The 18,486-nt window shown below is 40.4% G+C and overlaps 1 protein-coding gene across 5 annotated transcripts in view; it reads left to right on the top strand.

The window, feature by feature from the left end:
* UBE3A (ubiquitin protein ligase E3A) overlaps nt 1-11,452 on the top strand; it is a 54,828-nt gene extending 43,376 nt beyond the window's left edge. For all 5 annotated transcript variants that reach the window (XM_009323660.1, XM_009323675.1, XM_009323651.1 and 2 more), the window contains 7 exons: nt 1,377-1,521; nt 5,267-5,472; nt 7,639-7,803; nt 8,192-8,347; nt 8,442-8,515; nt 9,439-9,582; nt 9,802-11,452. In XM_009323660.1, coding sequence (XP_009321935.1) covers nt 1,377-1,521; nt 5,267-5,472; nt 7,639-7,803; nt 8,192-8,347; nt 8,442-8,515; nt 9,439-9,582; nt 9,802-9,922 — 1,011 coding nt within the window. In that variant the 3' untranslated portion in view covers nt 9,923-11,452. The remainder of the gene's footprint in view (nt 1-1,376; nt 1,522-5,266; nt 5,473-7,638; nt 7,804-8,191; nt 8,348-8,441; nt 8,516-9,438; nt 9,583-9,801) is intronic.
* The last annotated feature ends 7,034 nt before the right edge of the window (nt 11,453-18,486 follow it).

Raw genomic sequence — 18,486 nt, 5'->3', positions numbered from 1 at the left:
AGTTTTCAATACCAGTTAGTGCAGTTCTTTCCCTGCATACTCCTTTTGCATGAGGAGCTTCGAAGTCTTCAAATCCATTTTGCTAACCACCTTAGCTCTGTCACCTGGCTACCGCTGCTTGCAACATGGCTGGCTGACGTGGCGGTTACATGGCTGGCTGATGTGGCGGTTACTGGGAGAAAACGTATCTTACTGGTGGTGTCATTTCATGAGTTGATGGTGTCATTATTGCTGCCTTTATCGTCTCTGTTCTGTTCCGGTTTTCCTTTATGCTTCTGTAGTAAAATTCTGGGACGTAAACGATGTGTTGGCATGTGTGTGTGGATAAGGTAGGGTAGTGAAATAAAAAGAAATGGTTTGGCATGTTAAGGACACCTGCTGGTAAATAGTTTGTGCTAGCCCGGATTAGAGGCGAATCTTGCCAGTACTATGGTCTTGGCAGAGGGGATGTACAGGTCCATCTGTGCCTTACTTTACTGCTGTTGAGTTTTCTTTGCCACGTAGGTATATTTAATGTAATCATGCTGCACAGGTTTAACCAATATGTTTATGCTTTTAAGCAGCATATTCCTTATCAGCTGCAAAATATTCTTGCATAACTTTTGATTTACTGAAAGGATACGTTTTTGTTGGAAGAAAGTGAAAGACCTGTAATGGCTTTTATATAGACATGAAACCCTCTCCTGTGAAATGCCACAACTTCTATTTGACCTTAACTGAATTTTCACTTTTGTGGAAGCAATGCGGTAGATCTGTTTAAAGGCACTGAAGAAATAAGAGCAAGAGATCTCTGAGACTTATTCATTAGGGTCAAGAGGAAAGGGGATCGATTTGACTGTAATATTAGTGTCTCTCTATTTCTGGGTTTTTTTTCCCCAGCTCTTTGTGACTAGTCAAAGGCTTGTCTTCTGTCTTCCACCTCCACTACATGAAGGTTCTGAAAACATATCTGTGTAAGCCCTTCACAAAACCATTCATTGTCAAACATGTAGATCAGATTGCAGTCTCTTTTCATTGTCAGATGAATTTAATTATCCCAGTAATACATCTTGATTTCATACTGTTTTCTGTGAATTTTGTGCAACATAATGCTAACTTATTTTAAATAAGTGCTTAGAAGAATAGCAATGGAGAAGGCTAACAGATTTAATTGGCTAACAGATCAGAGCTGTGGTAAGTTTGCTGTGTTAATCCCCAAATTCTAATACGTGTTTAGAGTGATTTAGCATTACTACTGGTTTCTGATGTTTTACTGTTGTGATTTATACTTGCTTTCTTCTTAGGTTTGGAGGGTAGTTTTTCATTATTTGATAGTCAGTTGACTCTTCTAGTAAACAGATTTACTAATGAAATACTTCTATCTGTTCACTCAATAGCTAGAGATGATTGCCATGGAAAATCCTGCAGACTTGAAGAAGCAATTGTATGTTGAATTTGAAGGAGAGCAAGGGGTAGATGAAGGAGGTGTTTCCAAAGAATTTTTTCAACTGGTTGTGGAAGAAATCTTCAATCCAGATATTGGTATGTGTTCTAATAACTTACTAACTTACCAGATTTTTCCCATGAAAGGTGGGACCAGATGATCTTTCAAGGTCCCTTCCAACCTGGGCTGTTCTGTGTTTATGCAGTGCCTTTCTACATCTGCTGCTGCTTCTCTCCGAAGCTCTCCAGGTTTCTTGGTGATCATGAGAGTACTTGACCCATTGAGGCTCAGTATTTCATCATCAGTCATCCTCCTAAGGAGGAATGATGAAAGGAATAGCTCTGTATAGTTAGTGAAAGCTACCATTGCTTGTTTAGATATAAATCAGTAGTATAGGGTTTCTTTGCAGGGTTCCTTTGTTTGTTCTCTCACCTTTCTCCTCGCTTTGCTTTGTGATTAGCTTCTAGAATTAGTAATCAAACCAAAGAGGAAGAGCTTCTGCAATAAAACCAGAGTAGGACTATGGTGAGTTTTTGAGTTATTTCCTCCCCTTCCTCCAGCTTAAAAAAATCTGATAGTCTCAGTTCTTCTAATGATTTCATCTAAAAGGGGTACAGATCCAAAGCGTGGCAGTAATGTCAAGTTTGATTGTAGTTAGTTTAGAACTAAGAGTAATTTGATATATCAGAGCCAAAGTTTTACATTTGTGTTTTAAGAGTCACATTTTCACCTTACTGTTTCTTCCCTTGCTCCCTGCACCAGTCTTTTATGCTTCCGTTTTTACACATGCAAGGATGTGCTGCTTTTAATATGCAGCTTGTCTGCTGCTCTGAAAAGATTAAAATGTTTTAAAATGTTACAAATACTTGGTGTTAGAATAGAAATGAGACCTACCAGGTTCCTATACTAATTTCGTAGTTTGTGAAATATGATGTCACATTGTAGTTCCTATAATGGCTTCCATTAAAGAAGCTCAACAGCTTATGGCCATTAGTTAATTTGGGTTCATTGAACTGTTTTAAAAAAGAAAGCTGTTGTTTTTGTAGCTTAGAAAATTGATGAAGAAGCACAGAAATTCATTTTGACCAGGTTAAAGAGGAAGTCCCCAGAATCGGAATCTTGGCACTTGCCCTTCACTGTACACAAGCCAGTTCTTGTAACAAGTGTAAGTAACAAGATCCATAGACAAGTCTTACTCTGAAAACTGCTATTAATTCAGATTCCAAATCTCTCTAAGTTAGCAAGGTTACTTGGAATAAGTTAGAGTATGGCAAAATAAGGAAGTCTTAGTACTTTGACTGACGAAGTTGTACTTCCAATGCGAAATACGTTTTTGACCTGAGTTTATCTAAACAGAAGTTGTGTGGGGTGCCTATATTGAAATACTTCTATTTAGTAATTGAAGTCTGATTCAGCTAAGATCCAGCCAGTGTATATATGCTCCCCGTGTGTAAAGATGGGTAATAGATTAGATATGCATGCGTGTTTTAAATTTTACTTCTGTATTCAAACTACAAAAAAATATGTACACTTTTTGTATTCATATCAACTTTGGGAAAGAAAAAAGGTATTTATTGGCTTTTGGCATAAGTGTGTAAAAGCAGAAAATTTAGCTTGCTTTCACAGTCTTTTCCTTTGCACCTATTAATATGCACTGCAGTATAACAGTTTACACACCATATATACCAGCTGTGACTGTTGATTTGTAAGTCCTTCACTTTCTCTGGTAAATAAAGTAAATTCTTTAAATGGAATTTAAAATGTCTGTCCTCTGATAGGTATGTGTGGAGTGATACTTACTGCTGTAATAGTTTCTTTGCCATTACATTTCAAGTGTTTTCATATTAAACTACCTTAAAGTTTTACTCAAAGGAGGCAATAACTCAGACAAAATATTAGATGTATGACCAACAGTCACCATCGTGAAAGGGAAGAAGGAGTAACGTCATATAATATTCCTAGCAACGCTGTACAATTGTTTTCCCCTTATTGCAGCTTCCAGTTTCTTCTGGTGTTTTGTTGTGTTTTTAATGTACTATAGTTTTAATTTTGGTCAGTGAATAAAATATTGTATTTCACATTAAAGTGTTTCCAGATGTGGATCTGGGTAAACTGTTAGTCCTTCATTATTAGACATTTGCTGGAGTTGTTTGTTTTGACTGTTTAACTCTTCCATCGTCTTCCAGAAAGTACAAGTCATTGCTTTTATTGTGCCAGTAATCCAGAAGTTACTTCAGTCGATTTCAAAAATGGAATACAGGCTTCTATTTAATGTTTCTCCTATATATGCTTGTGTTGCTCATCCGTTTCTGATTTCCTGTTGCCTACCTGATGTGTTAGTCTGTTATTTGTGTGTTCCTCTAATAGCTGACCCTGTCCTAGTACCTTACTGAGATAAATAATCTTCCATTTTGGGGAATAGCCAGAGTCTCTTAATGAGTTTGCAGTTCATTTCCTTACATTGAATGAGAATTCAGGCTTTATCTCTTGGCTGAAGGTGACATCTTATTTTCAGTCTTAGGAGTCATTTTGTGGCTCTGTTCTTGTGGCTTTGTAATCAATTTGTACATCCCCATAGGCTGTAAATAAGCATATCTTTTAAGAGCTGACAAGATAAATCCTTGTGGCAAATGTAGCTCATGTTCTTGACCACATGCATCTAACTTCTGGTGTGTGGGGAGGAAGGAGCCTGGGCACTTTTCCTTGGATTCTGCCTGGAAATCGTGAGACTTAGCTGTACAAGCAACAGGTCACTGGGACTATACTTGTCCAGGGTGGTCCGTCTCCCTCCACTTAAGTCTACGGGTTTTGCATTTGTATCTTGCTTCTGTATCTAGTCAGGTAAGCAATGGATTTTACCGCGGGACTCATTTAAATAGTTTATAGCCTGTACACAAACTCCAGTTTCATAAACGAGCTAATCTAGTGGCTTGCTACAGCCAAAAGAGTAAGGAACTCTTTGCCCTTCACTTGTCTGTACAGTGCTATCAGGTCCCTCCAGCTCCTGGCATGTGCCAGTTCAGGTGTTTGAAGCCTTCTGTGAAGGTAGTCAGCTTGTGAACTTGGCAGGAAATTGGTCACCTGAAATAGTGAGCTGAGTCAGATGAAGGGATAGGGGAATAAAGCAAAACCTCTCCCTTTTAACGGTTACAAGCTGTTAAAATTGCAACTCCTCCTGTGAAACAACAGTCCCATGTTACATTTTCCTCTCAAGTTAAGATGTATGTGATAGCTGCAGCAACTCAGTGGACCTTGCTGAGTACCTTTAAACAAACAAACAAAAAAAATCTGTTAGGCGTCTAACTCGTAAGTTCATAAGTGATGGTTGATCCCTGCTCCATCATCATAGCTTCCAGTTCAGTAATAGGGCTGCATCTAGTCCTGTTCCTTCGCTGGAACTGGCCTGGAAAAGCCTTTGAGGAAAGGCTATCACTTTATAGTAGTTGGAGTTCTTCAGGCTTATTTCATCCACGTGGGTTTTGATTGTGTTCTTTTCTTGCACTGTTATATTTATCAAAGTTACAGTCTATGTTGACAATGTGCTGCTGCTTCCTCAGTAATGGAAGGGGATGAAAGGTTGTGTATGTACAGCTTCGGTGGGCATTGCAGGATGTTGTATTGCAGGTCTCCTGCGTGCTTTTAGTGGTAATGTGAGTAACAGTATTTTGAGCAGCTCCAGTTACCCTACGGTAAGTAGCTTCTCTTTTGCCATTAAATTCAGTATAATGTTAAGTTAAACATGTTTTAGAGGTATTCTAATGCAAATGGGTTTATAATGGTATGTTTTACATGTGATTTTTATCGAAATGCAACCATAATTCTTCAACATCATTTTTTTTACAGGGATGTTCACATATGATGAATCTACAAAACTGTTTTGGTTTAATCCGTCCTCTTTTGAAACTGAGGGTCAGTTTACACTGATTGGCATAGTACTGGGTCTGGCTATTTACAATAACTGTATACTGGATGTACATTTTCCCATGGTTGTCTACAGGAAGCTTATGGGCAAAAAAGGAACTTTCCGTGATCTGGCAGACTCTCATCCTGTAAGTTCATTATGTTCTTTGAGTTTATTGATGCAATTTCCATGAAATAACTTAGTCTAGATTTAAATTAAACACAAGATCACTGTCAGAAGTGGAAGTGAAATAACCAGTGACTTGTGTGAAGAGTCTGTATTTGTTAAAATAAATTAATAAGCAATAAAACCTCTTACTACATCTGGTTTGGAGGAGGCAGAATTGTCAAGTCAACAAGTAGGGCTGGGTATCAGTAAAGCTTTGTTCTTTTTTTTTTTTTACATACTGCCTAAATTGCTTAATATCACTAAGCGCTATTAAGCATAAACTACTATTAATAGTATCTTACCAAAGAGACTTCTAAAATGAGGCTGTTTATATCTATTTGTAGAAGTAGATTTCCACAAAAAAATGTGAAGGTAGAGGTAGACATGCAAAGGTGTGATGCTCATACTGGTTTTTGTCTAAAGCAAAAGACAGATGAGGCAGTTCATGAATATCCCTACAGTTTGGGAGCAGTGATCAGTGTCCATCTTCCCCCTCCCCTCCCCAGCCAGTGGCTATACAAAAAAACTAAGCCGTGCGCATGCTTTAGTAGATAGAGCATAGAAGCATGTATGCAGGATGTCTTGGCCCTGCTCCATCTTCAATCAAAGATCACCAGTAGCTTTCCCTCATGCTAGCTAGTATGAGTTATTAGTATGCTTCACTTCATTTCAAATGGTGGGACATTTCCCTTTTAATAAGCAGTTATGCAAAATCTTCAGCTATTCAAAAAAGATGAGTAAAATGATACTGTTGAAAAAGAACTTGCCTCTTATTTTTGTTTAATCAGAAAATGAGGCATGTGTAATCAAAAGAATAGGTTATCTGGTCTGCTTTGGATGGCTACATATAATAGCATGCCAGCTTTGACGAGTTTCTCTGTGAAATAATGTTGAGAAATACACAGTGCTTCCAGTTTCCTGTAATTTTTATTACATACTCACAATTTTTATGACAGAAAAAGTGGATTTATTTCTGTGGAACAAGGCAGGGCATTTCTTAATTTTTCTCCCCTACTTTTGTGTTTCACCTCTGACACCTACACTGACTTCTTTTAAAATAATCCTTTTTAAACTCTTTGTATTCTAATATGACTTAAACACTTACTTCAGAGCTTCTCAAACCAAAAATGAAATTCGGAGTAGTCAAGCCTCCCAATGCTTTTTCTAACGCTGTAGGGCACGGAGGATAGGGTGTTCACTAGCCCTCACCACCAACGGTTCCAAGTCCAGTCATTTTCAATGCAAGATATTTTTAAAGGTGCTGCGGAAGAATCGAAAGGGTACAGATAGTGAGAGGATGAGGCTCACATGTAAACTTTCAATAATTAAAACATTGAGGGGAAATTTATTACTTTTACTTCACGATAAAAATACAGTTGCACTCAGTTGTTGCTTTTAGCTTCACTTTGCGTTCTTGAGTCCTCCACCTCTGTCTCAGCCAAAGAATTGTTCCGTTTCTGCATAGCCTTTGGTTTCTAAGAGGGTCTTGGGCTTTTCCTAAGGCATAGCAGGGAAGAAGGCTGGTTGCTCCTTTGAATAGAGCAACTCTTACAGGTAATTTCAGATTCCACTTGGCAAATTCTGACCTAACCTGTGTGGTTTTTTTGTGCATAAATGTTTTCTTACTTTAATGACTGCCCCATCTATGTTGTTTCAAGATTACTTCCTAGTTTGTTTGGGTTTTAAATCAAGATGTAGGAGATAAAAGCCTGCTGCCTGAATTTTATCTGATCTAAAATACAGTGTTTTCTTTGATTTTTAACGTGTATGTTCAACTTACTAGTGTAACATGTTCTGGATACCAAAAGTAAATACGGTTTCAAAAGAGTTAGAAGAGGAAGAGGTAAATCAGTGGCTCTTAAGCTACGGGTCTGACCATTGCATTTAGGAAGATTCCTGGGCGCTGGTAGGCTCTTCTAAGGGAGTTATCACTCGTTGCCATGTTTCTTTTTTGTCTTTCCTTAGTATCTGCTATTGGTTGTTTTTACAAACATTGAGCTTTGGGCTGTTATGGGAGATCTTAGGTGACTTGTGTCATAGAATGTAACAACCCTTTTTGAGGCAGATGATTTCATGTCTTCGGGTATTACTCAGTGAAATCTATTGAAACTTATTTATGACAGCCATGTATTTCTTATTCTGTTAGGTTCTTTACCAGAGTTTGAGAGACTTATTAGAGTATGAAGGAAGTGTGGAAGACGATATGATGATAACGTTTCAAATATCTCATACGGATCTCTTTGGCAATCCAATGATGCATGATTTAAAGGAAAACGGTGATAAAATTCCTATTACAAATGAAAATAGAAAGGTACACTCACATAATTTTTTTTAACGTAATCTGTAATTTTTAGATACTTGATGCAGCATGTAGGACTCTATAAAGGTGTGGTCTCACTTACAACTTAAGTTTAAAAGCCTTTTAAAATTGTCATAGCGCAGTGTAGTTGTAAGCAGAAAAGGCTTCTCTTAAAGAAAGCATCGATACATACATGCATACCTAGCTTCTGGGTGTGGTGTTTGACCTGTTCGAGAAATATTTGAGACTTGCTCTTTATTATTGCTAAGTAGAAGCTGAGCCCAGATAATCTACGTAGAATTATAGAATTCAATGTGTTTTGAGGTCTTATATTTTTGGGAGATATTTCAAGTGGCACGTGTCAAAGTACTAAGGTTTTTTGGGGATTGTTTCCTTACAGGAATTTGTCAATCTGTATGCCGACTATATACTCAATAAATCAGTAGAAAAGCAGTTCAAGGCCTTTCGGAGAGGATTCCACATGGTGACCAATGAATCTCCTTTGAAATATTTATTTAGACCAGAGGAAATTGAATTACTTATTTGTGGAAGTAGGGTAAGAATCCTGAATTTACACCAGAACAAGTGGAGCTTTTTTGATCCTAAGTATATAATTAGTGGTCATTTTTTAAAATGTCATCTTCTTACAGAATTTAGATTTTCAAGCACTAGAAGAAACTACAGAATATGATGGTGGCTATACAAGAGACTCTCTTATTATTAGGTAATTTTTCCTAATTTCTGAAAGGTTAAAAGCACTTTACATGCCTGTTTCTTCATAATGAATTTAATATTGTAAAATTTAGTATTTTTGTAGTACTGGAGATGCACGTGTCTTATGTATAATTTCACTTTACTCAAGTACTGTCATTAGAAAAGAGCAGATAGTATAAGCGTTGTTGTTAGCTTCCAGTGAACTTTGGTAAAGCTTAAAAGGGATTTTTCCCTGGGTTTCTTCTTTCTCTCATACCATATAGTTAAATACTCCCCAATATAAACAGGGCTGTTTCAATAAATTGCCACTGCTCTGTTGTTGTTTAAAAAAAAAAAAAATCACGAACACTGAATTGTTTGACTAGGTCGCACGTGTAGAACTTTCTTCTCTAATTAGAAATCAAGTAAATTCAATGTTTTTAAGAGGGGAAAATGTTTTTAATGTCTTTACCTTCTTGTTCCCTTTGACTAGAGAACTCTGAAGACAAGGGTCAGAGAAGTGTGCATCTTTGGTCCTCTAGACTTTGCCAACTACTTAACTAGTTCCTGCTAGGGTAGAAAACCTTTGACAGCAGCTGCATTTGTTTACTGTGGTGTTTAGGAAGGTGGTGGAAACGGACAGTGTAGTGGAACCAGTATAATTCCATAGGAAATAGGAATAATAAAGTAAAGGAAGAATATCTGCAGATCACTTGTCAGCCGAATTAACATTTAAAACCAGTTAAACTGTAGTGTTTTGGTAATGTTTCTGATTTTTACTTCTGATTCTCAGCAATGGGTAAATATGTTAGTTTTGTTTTTGAGTGCCACTTGTAAGCTGATGTTAAGATTGACTAGAATTACTAAACCTTGCAAGTTCAATTACTTTGGAAAGTTTCATTTATAGGAAAGACAGCTTTCAGTTTACTTACTCTTTGATTTCTTCCTTGATAGGGAATTCTGGGAAATAGTCCATTCATTTACAGATGAACAGAAAAGACTATTCTTACAGTTTACAACAGGCACAGACAGAGCCCCTGTGGGAGGACTTGGAAAGTTAAAGATGATCATAGCCAAAAATGGCCCAGATACAGAGAGGTAAAAAAAAAAAAACCCTACATTTTGCTTGTTTGTTTATAAATGGAAGCAAGTTCTGTGCTTTTAATTTATTAACTTAGTTAAATCTGAAAGTTGAATCTTTCAGCAAAGTAGGTTCTCTTTAAATTCGTTAGTTTGGATTTGTGAAATAGCCATGTCTTTCTTTGCAGGTACTGCATGTTCCCAGATCTGAATTCTTCTTTTTTGTTTTCCCCACAGGTTACCTACATCTCACACATGCTTTAATGTACTTTTGCTTCCGGAGTACTCAAGCAAAGAAAAGCTTAAAGAAAGATTATTGAAGGCCATCACATATGCCAAAGGATTTGGCATGCTGTAATAAATATAACAAAAGGGATTAAAAAAATGATGGTGGTGATGTCCCTGTCCAAAAAGGCCATAAGATAGTGAGCTACAGTAGTCACCTGTGTTTGTGCCTCCCTTCTTTACTGGGGACATTGGGCTGGAACAGCAGATTTCAGCTGCTTATATGAACAAAATCTTTATTTTTTTCTTTTAGCGTGAAAGTGTTACATATTCTTTCACTTGTATGTACAGAGAGGTTTTCCTGAATATTTATTTTAAGGGTTAAATCACTTTTGCTTGTGTTTATTACTGCTTGAAGTTGAGCCTTTTTGAGTATTTACAAGAAAACAAACTGTACTCTCCCAAGGAAAATATTGCCATCATTTGTAGACCATGTAACCTTCAAGTATGTGCTATATTTTTGTCCCTGTATCTAATCAAATCAAGAACTGTACTTTTTGAAGAGTTTGCTTTTGAAACTTGAAGTCTTGGAAAACAGTGTGATGCAATTACTGCTGTTCTAGCCCCCAAAGAGTTTCTGTGCAAAATCTTAAGAATCAATAAAGATGGAAGGGAGAACTTGGAATGTTAAATTGCAGCCTTGAGAACTTTACTTTAGTCACAGCACAACAATTAAAATTCATTTCACTATATGTTGTCTTCACATGTCTTGTAATAAATTGTGTTTTTAATTAGGAGACATTTCTTAGCATATGAAAGGGTAGAAATTTTAGTTACTTTTTTTAAAAAGAAGTTTACTGGGGAAAGTGCATTTTCAACTGAACAGCTTTAGTTAGAGTAGGGAGTGAAGTGTTTGGAAAAAAGATAGGAAGTTTTTGCTATATTATAAACAAAGCATTGTGGAAGTGCACTTAAAATGAAGTTTTATTCTTAATTGCCTATTATGTTGACATTCTAAATAGACAATCCAAAGTCTTCCCTACATGTTGTGTCATCACCACTTATTTAATGAATCGTTGTTCCTACTTATCAAGGCACATGATCAGTGTTGCAACATAATCTAAAGGGATGGCTACTGCATTTTAATCTCATCTAACAATAAGCAAAATTGAACAATATTAAACGTAAGGCCTACTTCATGTTGTACACTTCCAACCATTAAATAAACTGTTAGAAAGTAAGTACTAAGGTTATGTTCATCTACTACATAAAGTACTCGGTAGGTTTTTAATTTAACTCTACAAATCATATCAGAAATAAATCCTTTACCTTTCGTAGTCTGTGTTTAATGTTAATTTCTCCTGTTGCAATATATGATAAAGGGATTATGCGTTTTTAAGTGAAGACATAACTGGCATATCTCTTTTATAATACAGGCTGCAGCGGATGTGCAGAGCTGAGCTTGTGCCTTGACAGTTGCTATAACTGACTACTACCGATCAAACCCGTGACTGTGTGGAATTGGCATTAAAAGGCATAGTTTTGAAATCATTGGAGAAAGAAAAGATGTCTTTCAGGACTATTTTAATAAATTCTTTCTAGTAATAGAAACAGACAACTGTTATGTAACTATGATGCTGAATAAAACAGTGACCTTTTTTCACCACGGTTCAGTGACAAAGAAAACAAGTGACTTCCTTACTTTGATAAATTGGATATTAAATTATTTGATTAGAAGATGTCGTAGTACAGCATAACTTGAGGCTTACAGGTACATAAAACTCTCTAGAAGTGAACTGTAGTGATGTGGGGTCCAGCGATGTTCCCCCCTCAAATCCAAGCCGATGCAAGACAGCCTGGATGTGGGGACTGAAACTTGCTGGGGAGGGAGAGATTGCTGGCTGTCTTCTGGTCTTTGATCTTGAGGTGGCACTTAGGGCGTGCCTTCTTGAATGTCCACCTCATTGCACATCCTTGAAGAGGAAAGCACACGATACCCTGCCTCTTAGTAGGGCGGTTGGCAACGGTGCTTGCCGATTCCTTCGGGTTTGGGGCTTCTTTTACTGTAGGTGGTGAGAACAAGATGTGCCGAGTGCCTTGAGGTGTTTTGTTATGAGTATGAACCACATCATGGTACTGCTGTGTGGTATGTACTAACCCTGTTAAAGCTGTATACCTATAACTTGGTTTATTCTGATGTAGCTATGGATGGTGGTTATGCCCCGCTGACAAGTGCATAAGATTCATATTGCTTTTTTTATATAGGTCCAAAAGCTGGGCAGACTGCGTAATTGGATAGCAATACAAAGTTCTCTCGCTGAAGTGTTGACATTGTCAATATGCTTTTTCTGTCTTCCTTTAGCATTAAGATTAAAATAATACGTAATTAGCCTTTAAAAGCATAAGTTGTTTTTCAAGGAATCATTTTCAGGTAAGGTAGAAGTACTTTCTATTTGACAGATTTCCCATTTAAATATATACTGCCTCCCCCAAAATGCCACTGTATTGAAACCTTATCTCCTTAGCAGTGTTATACATGTCCTAACTGTCCAGCGGCAGCAGTTGATAAGGTTTAAAATAAATAAATCCTGGAGTTTTGTAGCTGCAGGCTGCTCTCCTGCCCTACAGAAGTTCCAGTCAGCCTTCTGTTGCTTGAAAGGTTTGTCAAAGTGGGGAAAGTGCCGTTTAAATTCTTTTTTTCTGGGCTTCAGGCACACACAGAATGTCTTTCACCCTCACTTAGTCTTTCCGCAGGGTTTAGTGAACTTTAGGTCTACAAAACTTAACCTCGGAAATTTGGGTGTCCTTATGCGTCACTCAAATGCCTCTCTCGAGTGAGCCAGAAGATTCCTTTTCCAAGGTAGCAGTCTGATGCCAGGATGCTGGTGCTCTGCCCTCAGGGTGTCCTTAATAGGTTAACGAGAAAATATTTTGGGCATCTCAGCATTGTCTCATTTGACAAGTGACAAATGCCTCTGAGCATTTCCTTCTGCACCCTACTAGACTGCCAAGATGCTTCCAGCCTTGGTGCAAAGGGGATATCAGGCTTTTATCTGCATTTTGTAGTATCTTACGCCTCAAAAATGACAGTAATGCGAGATACACTGAAAAGAATCATCTCAAGTTCTGAACAAATACGGATTTTTTTTTTTCCAGATCCCATTAGGAGTGAAGGAATAGCTTTGTTTAGCTCTAAAGGTATGTTAGCACGTGACTCTGCATGAACAGAGCATCACCTTTTAAAAGATGAAGGCTTTTGTTTGTTGCTAAAAAAAATTTTGGGAACAGCCATCAGGAGTGAGCACGGTACATATAACTAAGGAATAGCGTTTTGTGAACTTCTGACTGGGCTTATCTTCTGTTCGGCAGGCAGTAGCCTGAGATGGGACTGTGACAGCCAAGGAGACCTTCTCCAGCCCTGTGTTTTGAGGAAAGCCGATGCTGGAATGGGCTGGCGATGAGCCCGGGGCTCCAAGCAGCTCTGTTACATTAGTCGTCTATGCCCCTCGTCCAACGGTGGTCTTCGCTGCTGAAGCAGGAACTTCATACCACGTGTCATACCACACAGGTGCGATGTACCTGATGGGCTCAGCCTCCAGGTAGCCCATAGTATGGGCTACCCAGATGCTTGCCTGGGCTTCTGCTCTGTGGAGCAGGCAGGGGGATGCAGGTTTCCGTGCTGCTGATGTTCAAACCCCCCCCGCATCAGCTTTAAGGTGCTTCCCTGGCACTGTTGTAGCCAACTGCTGCCAGGTAGATTTTTAATCTCACCAGGGGATTAAAAATTTCCTGGTTGCCTCAAGAATTTTCAGGATGAAGATACTTCAGTCAGGCTGATCGTTTGAGCTGTGCCTTACTTATTATGCAGAAAAACTCCAGCGTTTCAGCATGCAAGATGGAGCAGGAACTCTTCCAAGTTTAGCTATGCAAAACCAAGCCTTTCCTGACAGAAGCTTAGTTTATTATGGTTAGTTTCAGAATCACAGGGGTTTGTGATAAGTTACCTACAGTTCCCGTTTGTACTGGTGCACAACTTTAATTAAACTTTCAGAATTACTGAAGTGATCGAAGTTGTCACCAAATTCGTAAGACCATCAGGGACTTAAAATTAATTTTATTAAGAAACTCAGTTTTATACCATATCATAGAAGGGACACTGCTTTGGAAATGGAGTCAATGCTGGCATTTGCCTTTAGACAGGTCACTTCTGATCCAGATGAATTCATTTGGAAAACCCATGAAATAATGGCATGTATTTTTCTCCAGTGCTCCACATGAAGGTGTCTTCAGCTATTGATGATTATTTTTCCATTAACAAAATTGAAAGGGGTGTCTGGCTGCTAGATTTCTCTAAGCAGTAACTTTAAAAGTTATTTGCTAGGTGACTTTGGCTGTATGCTGCACAGCTCTAAGGTTTCTGTCTTCATAGCTTTGCTGTCATTAAATCACCAAGTGAGGGGCTGGCCTGCAGTCAGCGGACTTTCCTGCCATCGACTTCTTGTCCTGATGTACCACCTTGTGACTGAATGTGGGAATCTCCCTCCTCCCTTTGTCCTAGAAGTTTCCAGTGCGTCTCTGGTTGTTTCTGGTAAGTGACATCGTGGCCAAGCCTGAAACGGCGCAGCTCGTTCACTGCAACTGCAGACCAGGGACTGCCCAGCCTGTTGAAAGCTGCTGTGACAGAATCCACGGGGAGCAGAAAAAGCAACTTTTTCCGTGATGTGCCCGTGGATTGTGCCTCCTGCAAGCTTTGCTCTCTGAAGCGCGGAAAGCGGGGTATGGTAGGTTTCGGTTTGGGATCCCATGTTCTCCTTGAACAGAAAGAGGGAATTTTGCAGGTGTAAGATTGCAAGTAGAAAAGGGCTTGTGATCTTTGAAAGCCACAACCAATCCTTCCCCCCCCAAAAAAAATACAGTATTTCTTTCACTTGGATACAAATTCCCATTTCTCTGAAACCTATTGTATGAAACATCGGTGCCTCTTTTTGCAATGGCTGGTTTACGGGGTGGGCCCTAAGCGGGAGCTGGGCTTGGCTGGAAAAGTTGCTCGCGTTGGCTGGTGGGGGGGAACAAGTGAAAGGGTGAGATGGGAGAGGAGGAGAGGGGATGGGTTGGCAGGAAAAGTAACAGTGGGAAGAGAAGCAGTTGGAAAACAGATTTTGATTGAGAAAGAGACTAGGGAGGATGAAGGAAGTGGAAGTGTGTTTTGGATTGTTTGGGTTTTTTAACTGAAAGGAGGGTTGTAAAGGATCTTGGGAAGACAAGGGATGGTGGGAAGGTGGTTTTAATTGCAGATGTGCTGCTTTGCGATATGCAAGTGTGGTTTTGTTCTGTTCTGCAGTATCTAGGATACAGCCAGAGAGCGGTCGTGATACATAATTGAAGTCTACATAGTACGCTTGTGTTTATGGATATCTGTTGCTCAGTATATATCCTGTTTCAGGATTTCTATGCGGGGAAATTTCTAAGAGATGAGGGCATCAGAGATACAAGTAGAGGTCAGGAATCGTTATTCTATTTTAGGATAGTAAAATGGCATTAGGAACTGCTATATTATCTTCCTGGGTAGGTTTGTGCATAGTTCTGAGACTAAAAAATGGAAACCAGAGCTGACTGTGAAAGTCAGCCGGTGATCGCTGGAATGGGACTTCTGCCTTTAGAAGGACACACAGCACAACTAAGCTGTACACAGCTACGCGTGCAGGGCTGCTGCTGCTCATACGGGCTTGGTTAACCACTAGTACTGAGCAACGTCAAGATAAAAACTGCAGCGGCTTGAAGATTTGTGACTGAACTGCTGTCATACGCAAAGCTGATGTGAAACCTTTCTCTTAAAAATGTCGCCGAAAGCTCTGGTGTACGTTTCCGTTGTGCCAGTGGGTTCACGCATGGAGAAAATCCCTTAAATCTCTCTTCCCACTACATCCTTTTGCTTTCACATCTGTGTAGTACAGCAGTGCAAGCAACGATGCTCACAAGTAACTGTCTAGAAAATGGCAACTAGTTGAACATCTCTAAGGTTTGAGCTGCCCTATGTTATGTGCTGCTACATTTGATTTAGTTATTTCCCGTTGCAAGCACTCGGTGTTTGAGCAGCAAGGAGTGAAGATCAGGTGAGCTAATACAACACAGTTAAGGAGGTTTTATTATTTCCTAATATAATTGATTTTAATAAAAAATGGGAAACCCAGCACTAGGATGTTTCCTAGATGAAAGCATGTTTTCAAAAGCATCATCTCCCTCGTGCTATGTACACTGATTTTTTTTAATTTTTTTTTAATTGTCATCTGTGCATGAAGAATCCTATGAACTTTGTAGCAAGTCACCTAAAATAAAGCAGGTGACATTCTGGCCTCGCCAACACCGATACTTTCTTTTCAAAACACAACACAGACTTCTTTATGAGTATCTGATAAGGGTTGCTCTTGGGCCAGTCTTTTTTTCACCTTGATTCTCTCTGGGGAGGGTCTCGTATTCCCAAACTAAAATCCCCAAGTGGATATCCTCTCTAACAAAATTCCTGTCTGGCTGTTTTGGAGTAGGGCTGCAGCCATTGGGCTCTGCCCTTGCCCTGGCTGCACACCCCGTGCAGAGAGGGTGAGAGCATCGCTCCGGCGCCAGGAGTCGTTCCAGACGGCGGTCCTCCGGCCTTTTCAGAGGCAATCCTGCTCCAGACCTGCAGCTTTTTGGATAAGCAGTTTGACTTTGTCATCCAAGCCAGTTTCCTTGCTGGCTTTCCTTTTGGAGAAGAGAGGCCTTCTCAGTGTCCCAGCCCTAGGAAAGGTTTACTGGGTCTGGAACTCTGTTTTGGGACCACCCGCTGCTGCCGTTGCCACCTTCAGAGCACAGTTTTAGCCCCTCTTCTTTCATTCTCTTGGCTTCTCCCAAAGGGACAGCGCTCTCAGCTGCCGTGTCCCGCTGCAGACCAGCGGTTGCAATGGGAGAAGCTGGAGGTGCAGAAGCAACAGTGATCCGCCTGCTGCCTCAGACCTCGCTGCTGCAGGGCTGTGGGTGTTAAAAATGGGCTGTTTCAGCAGTTTCTTCCCAGCATCTGCAAGGTGGGAGCCTCCAGCGGCTGTATTCTGCTGTTTTTCACCTTTCCTCTGGTAATCTCCCAGCCCAAGGCTGGTTGCAGCCTCTGGAGTCTGCCAGTGGCTGATGGCAGCATCAGTTGGTCTCATCACCTTTTGAGTTTCCTCTGCAATTTCTTTCTCCCCTGTACATGGGTGAGAGTGAAGCCCTGTAGGACTGCAACCTGTATGGAGTAGGTAGCTCTGCTCTGCTGCACAATGCTTCTCCCACCCTCGGCACTGGCAATGGCTGGGGAGGGAGAGCGTGCTCGGCCAGAAACGTCCCTGTCACCCATCAGTCTGGCATGGGCCCCTTCTGGCCACCGAAGTTTAAGTGTAAATCAGTTGTAAAAAACTGCCTGGTCAATAGAAAGGGGCTTCCCTGTCGGCTTTCTCTGGGGCTCCGGGTCGCTGTGTCTCTTCTGTAACAGCCTCTCTTCCCCTGTGGTGGCAAGCTTGAACCTCTTGGTGCTTCTCCCTTGCCCGGGATGGGTCTGTCTCCCCTGCTCTCAGCTGCAGTTTTGAACTGCCACCGCTTGCCCCGAGGTGTTGTGGCTCTTTCCTCACCCCTCTCCTTCCTCCTCATGCTCATCCTCCTCCAGCCACCAGCACTTGCAGCTGGTGCAGTTAGGTAACAGCAGGTGAAACCTTTTCAAAGCAGTCAGCCTTGGAAACACTGAACTGAAAGTGTTTTGCTTGGGGCAGCTCCTCTGTCAATCTACCTGGTAGCCGGGGGCCTCACCCATACTGTCAGTGCTCTGGTCTGAACCACGCATGGAGAAGCCTGGCCGTGGCTACCGGGATAACGGGGCTGTGGTGGCAACTGAGGCGCTTTCCTAGAAAAGCTCTGCAGCTTCTTGTTGCTAGACATAAGCTTTTTTCCTAACCTTCATCTAAGTGTAGTCAGAGGCAGCTGTGTTATTGCAAGGAGATGAGACACTGGGTTTTCAGTAGTCAGGATCCATTAAAAAACCCACTTCTGGATCATTTCCTTCACTGTGGAGCATCCAAAGCCTCTGCTGTAAGAGAGGCTTCCTTGTGCTGAGTATTGGATGAGTACCCATGAACAAGCAGCCCCAAGGACTTACTTTAAACAGCCTAAGTCTGCAAATAATTTGAAAATAGAGGGAATCCCATTGAAGCTTGTTGGGTGAATTATCTGCACCATTCTGCAAGTAAAATATTTGCACTTCAGTGGGGAACTGGCAAGTGGTTCTCCTAAAAAGAGTAGATCTTTGCAGCGCGGTCAGTTTGATTCATCAGCCCTGGAGGCAAGCTGTGCCAGAAAAAAATCCTTTCATGCTTCTCTGTCTCCTTCTCTGGAAAGGCAGGTAGTGCCCCCTGGTTCTTGCTGTGCTACACACCTGGAGGGGCTGCTCAGGTGTAGTTACTGCTGTGGGGTGGGCTCCCCTTCCAGGGGGACAGGGGAAAAGAACTGTTGACATAAGAACAGAATGGGGTTGGTTTTTTTTTTGACAGAAAACTGTCAGAAAGAACATGTCAAAACAGACCAAAAGCTGAGAAATTAACAACTGTTCATCAAGCTGCCCATCAGCCTAGAATACAGTTGTGCTTTTCTGCTTTTCCGTGTTACTGTTCTTCAGTTGCCCTGTTACACAAAGGTTGA

The sequence above is a fragment of the Pygoscelis adeliae genome, unplaced genomic scaffold, assembly GCF_000699105.1.
Source record: "Pygoscelis adeliae isolate BGI_AS28 unplaced genomic scaffold, ASM69910v1 Scaffold50, whole genome shotgun sequence".
NCBI classification, from domain to species: domain Eukaryota; kingdom Metazoa; phylum Chordata; class Aves; order Sphenisciformes; family Spheniscidae; genus Pygoscelis; species Pygoscelis adeliae.
The sequence above is the reverse complement of the archived record's forward strand: the minus strand, read 5'-3'. Positions and strand labels throughout refer to the sequence as shown.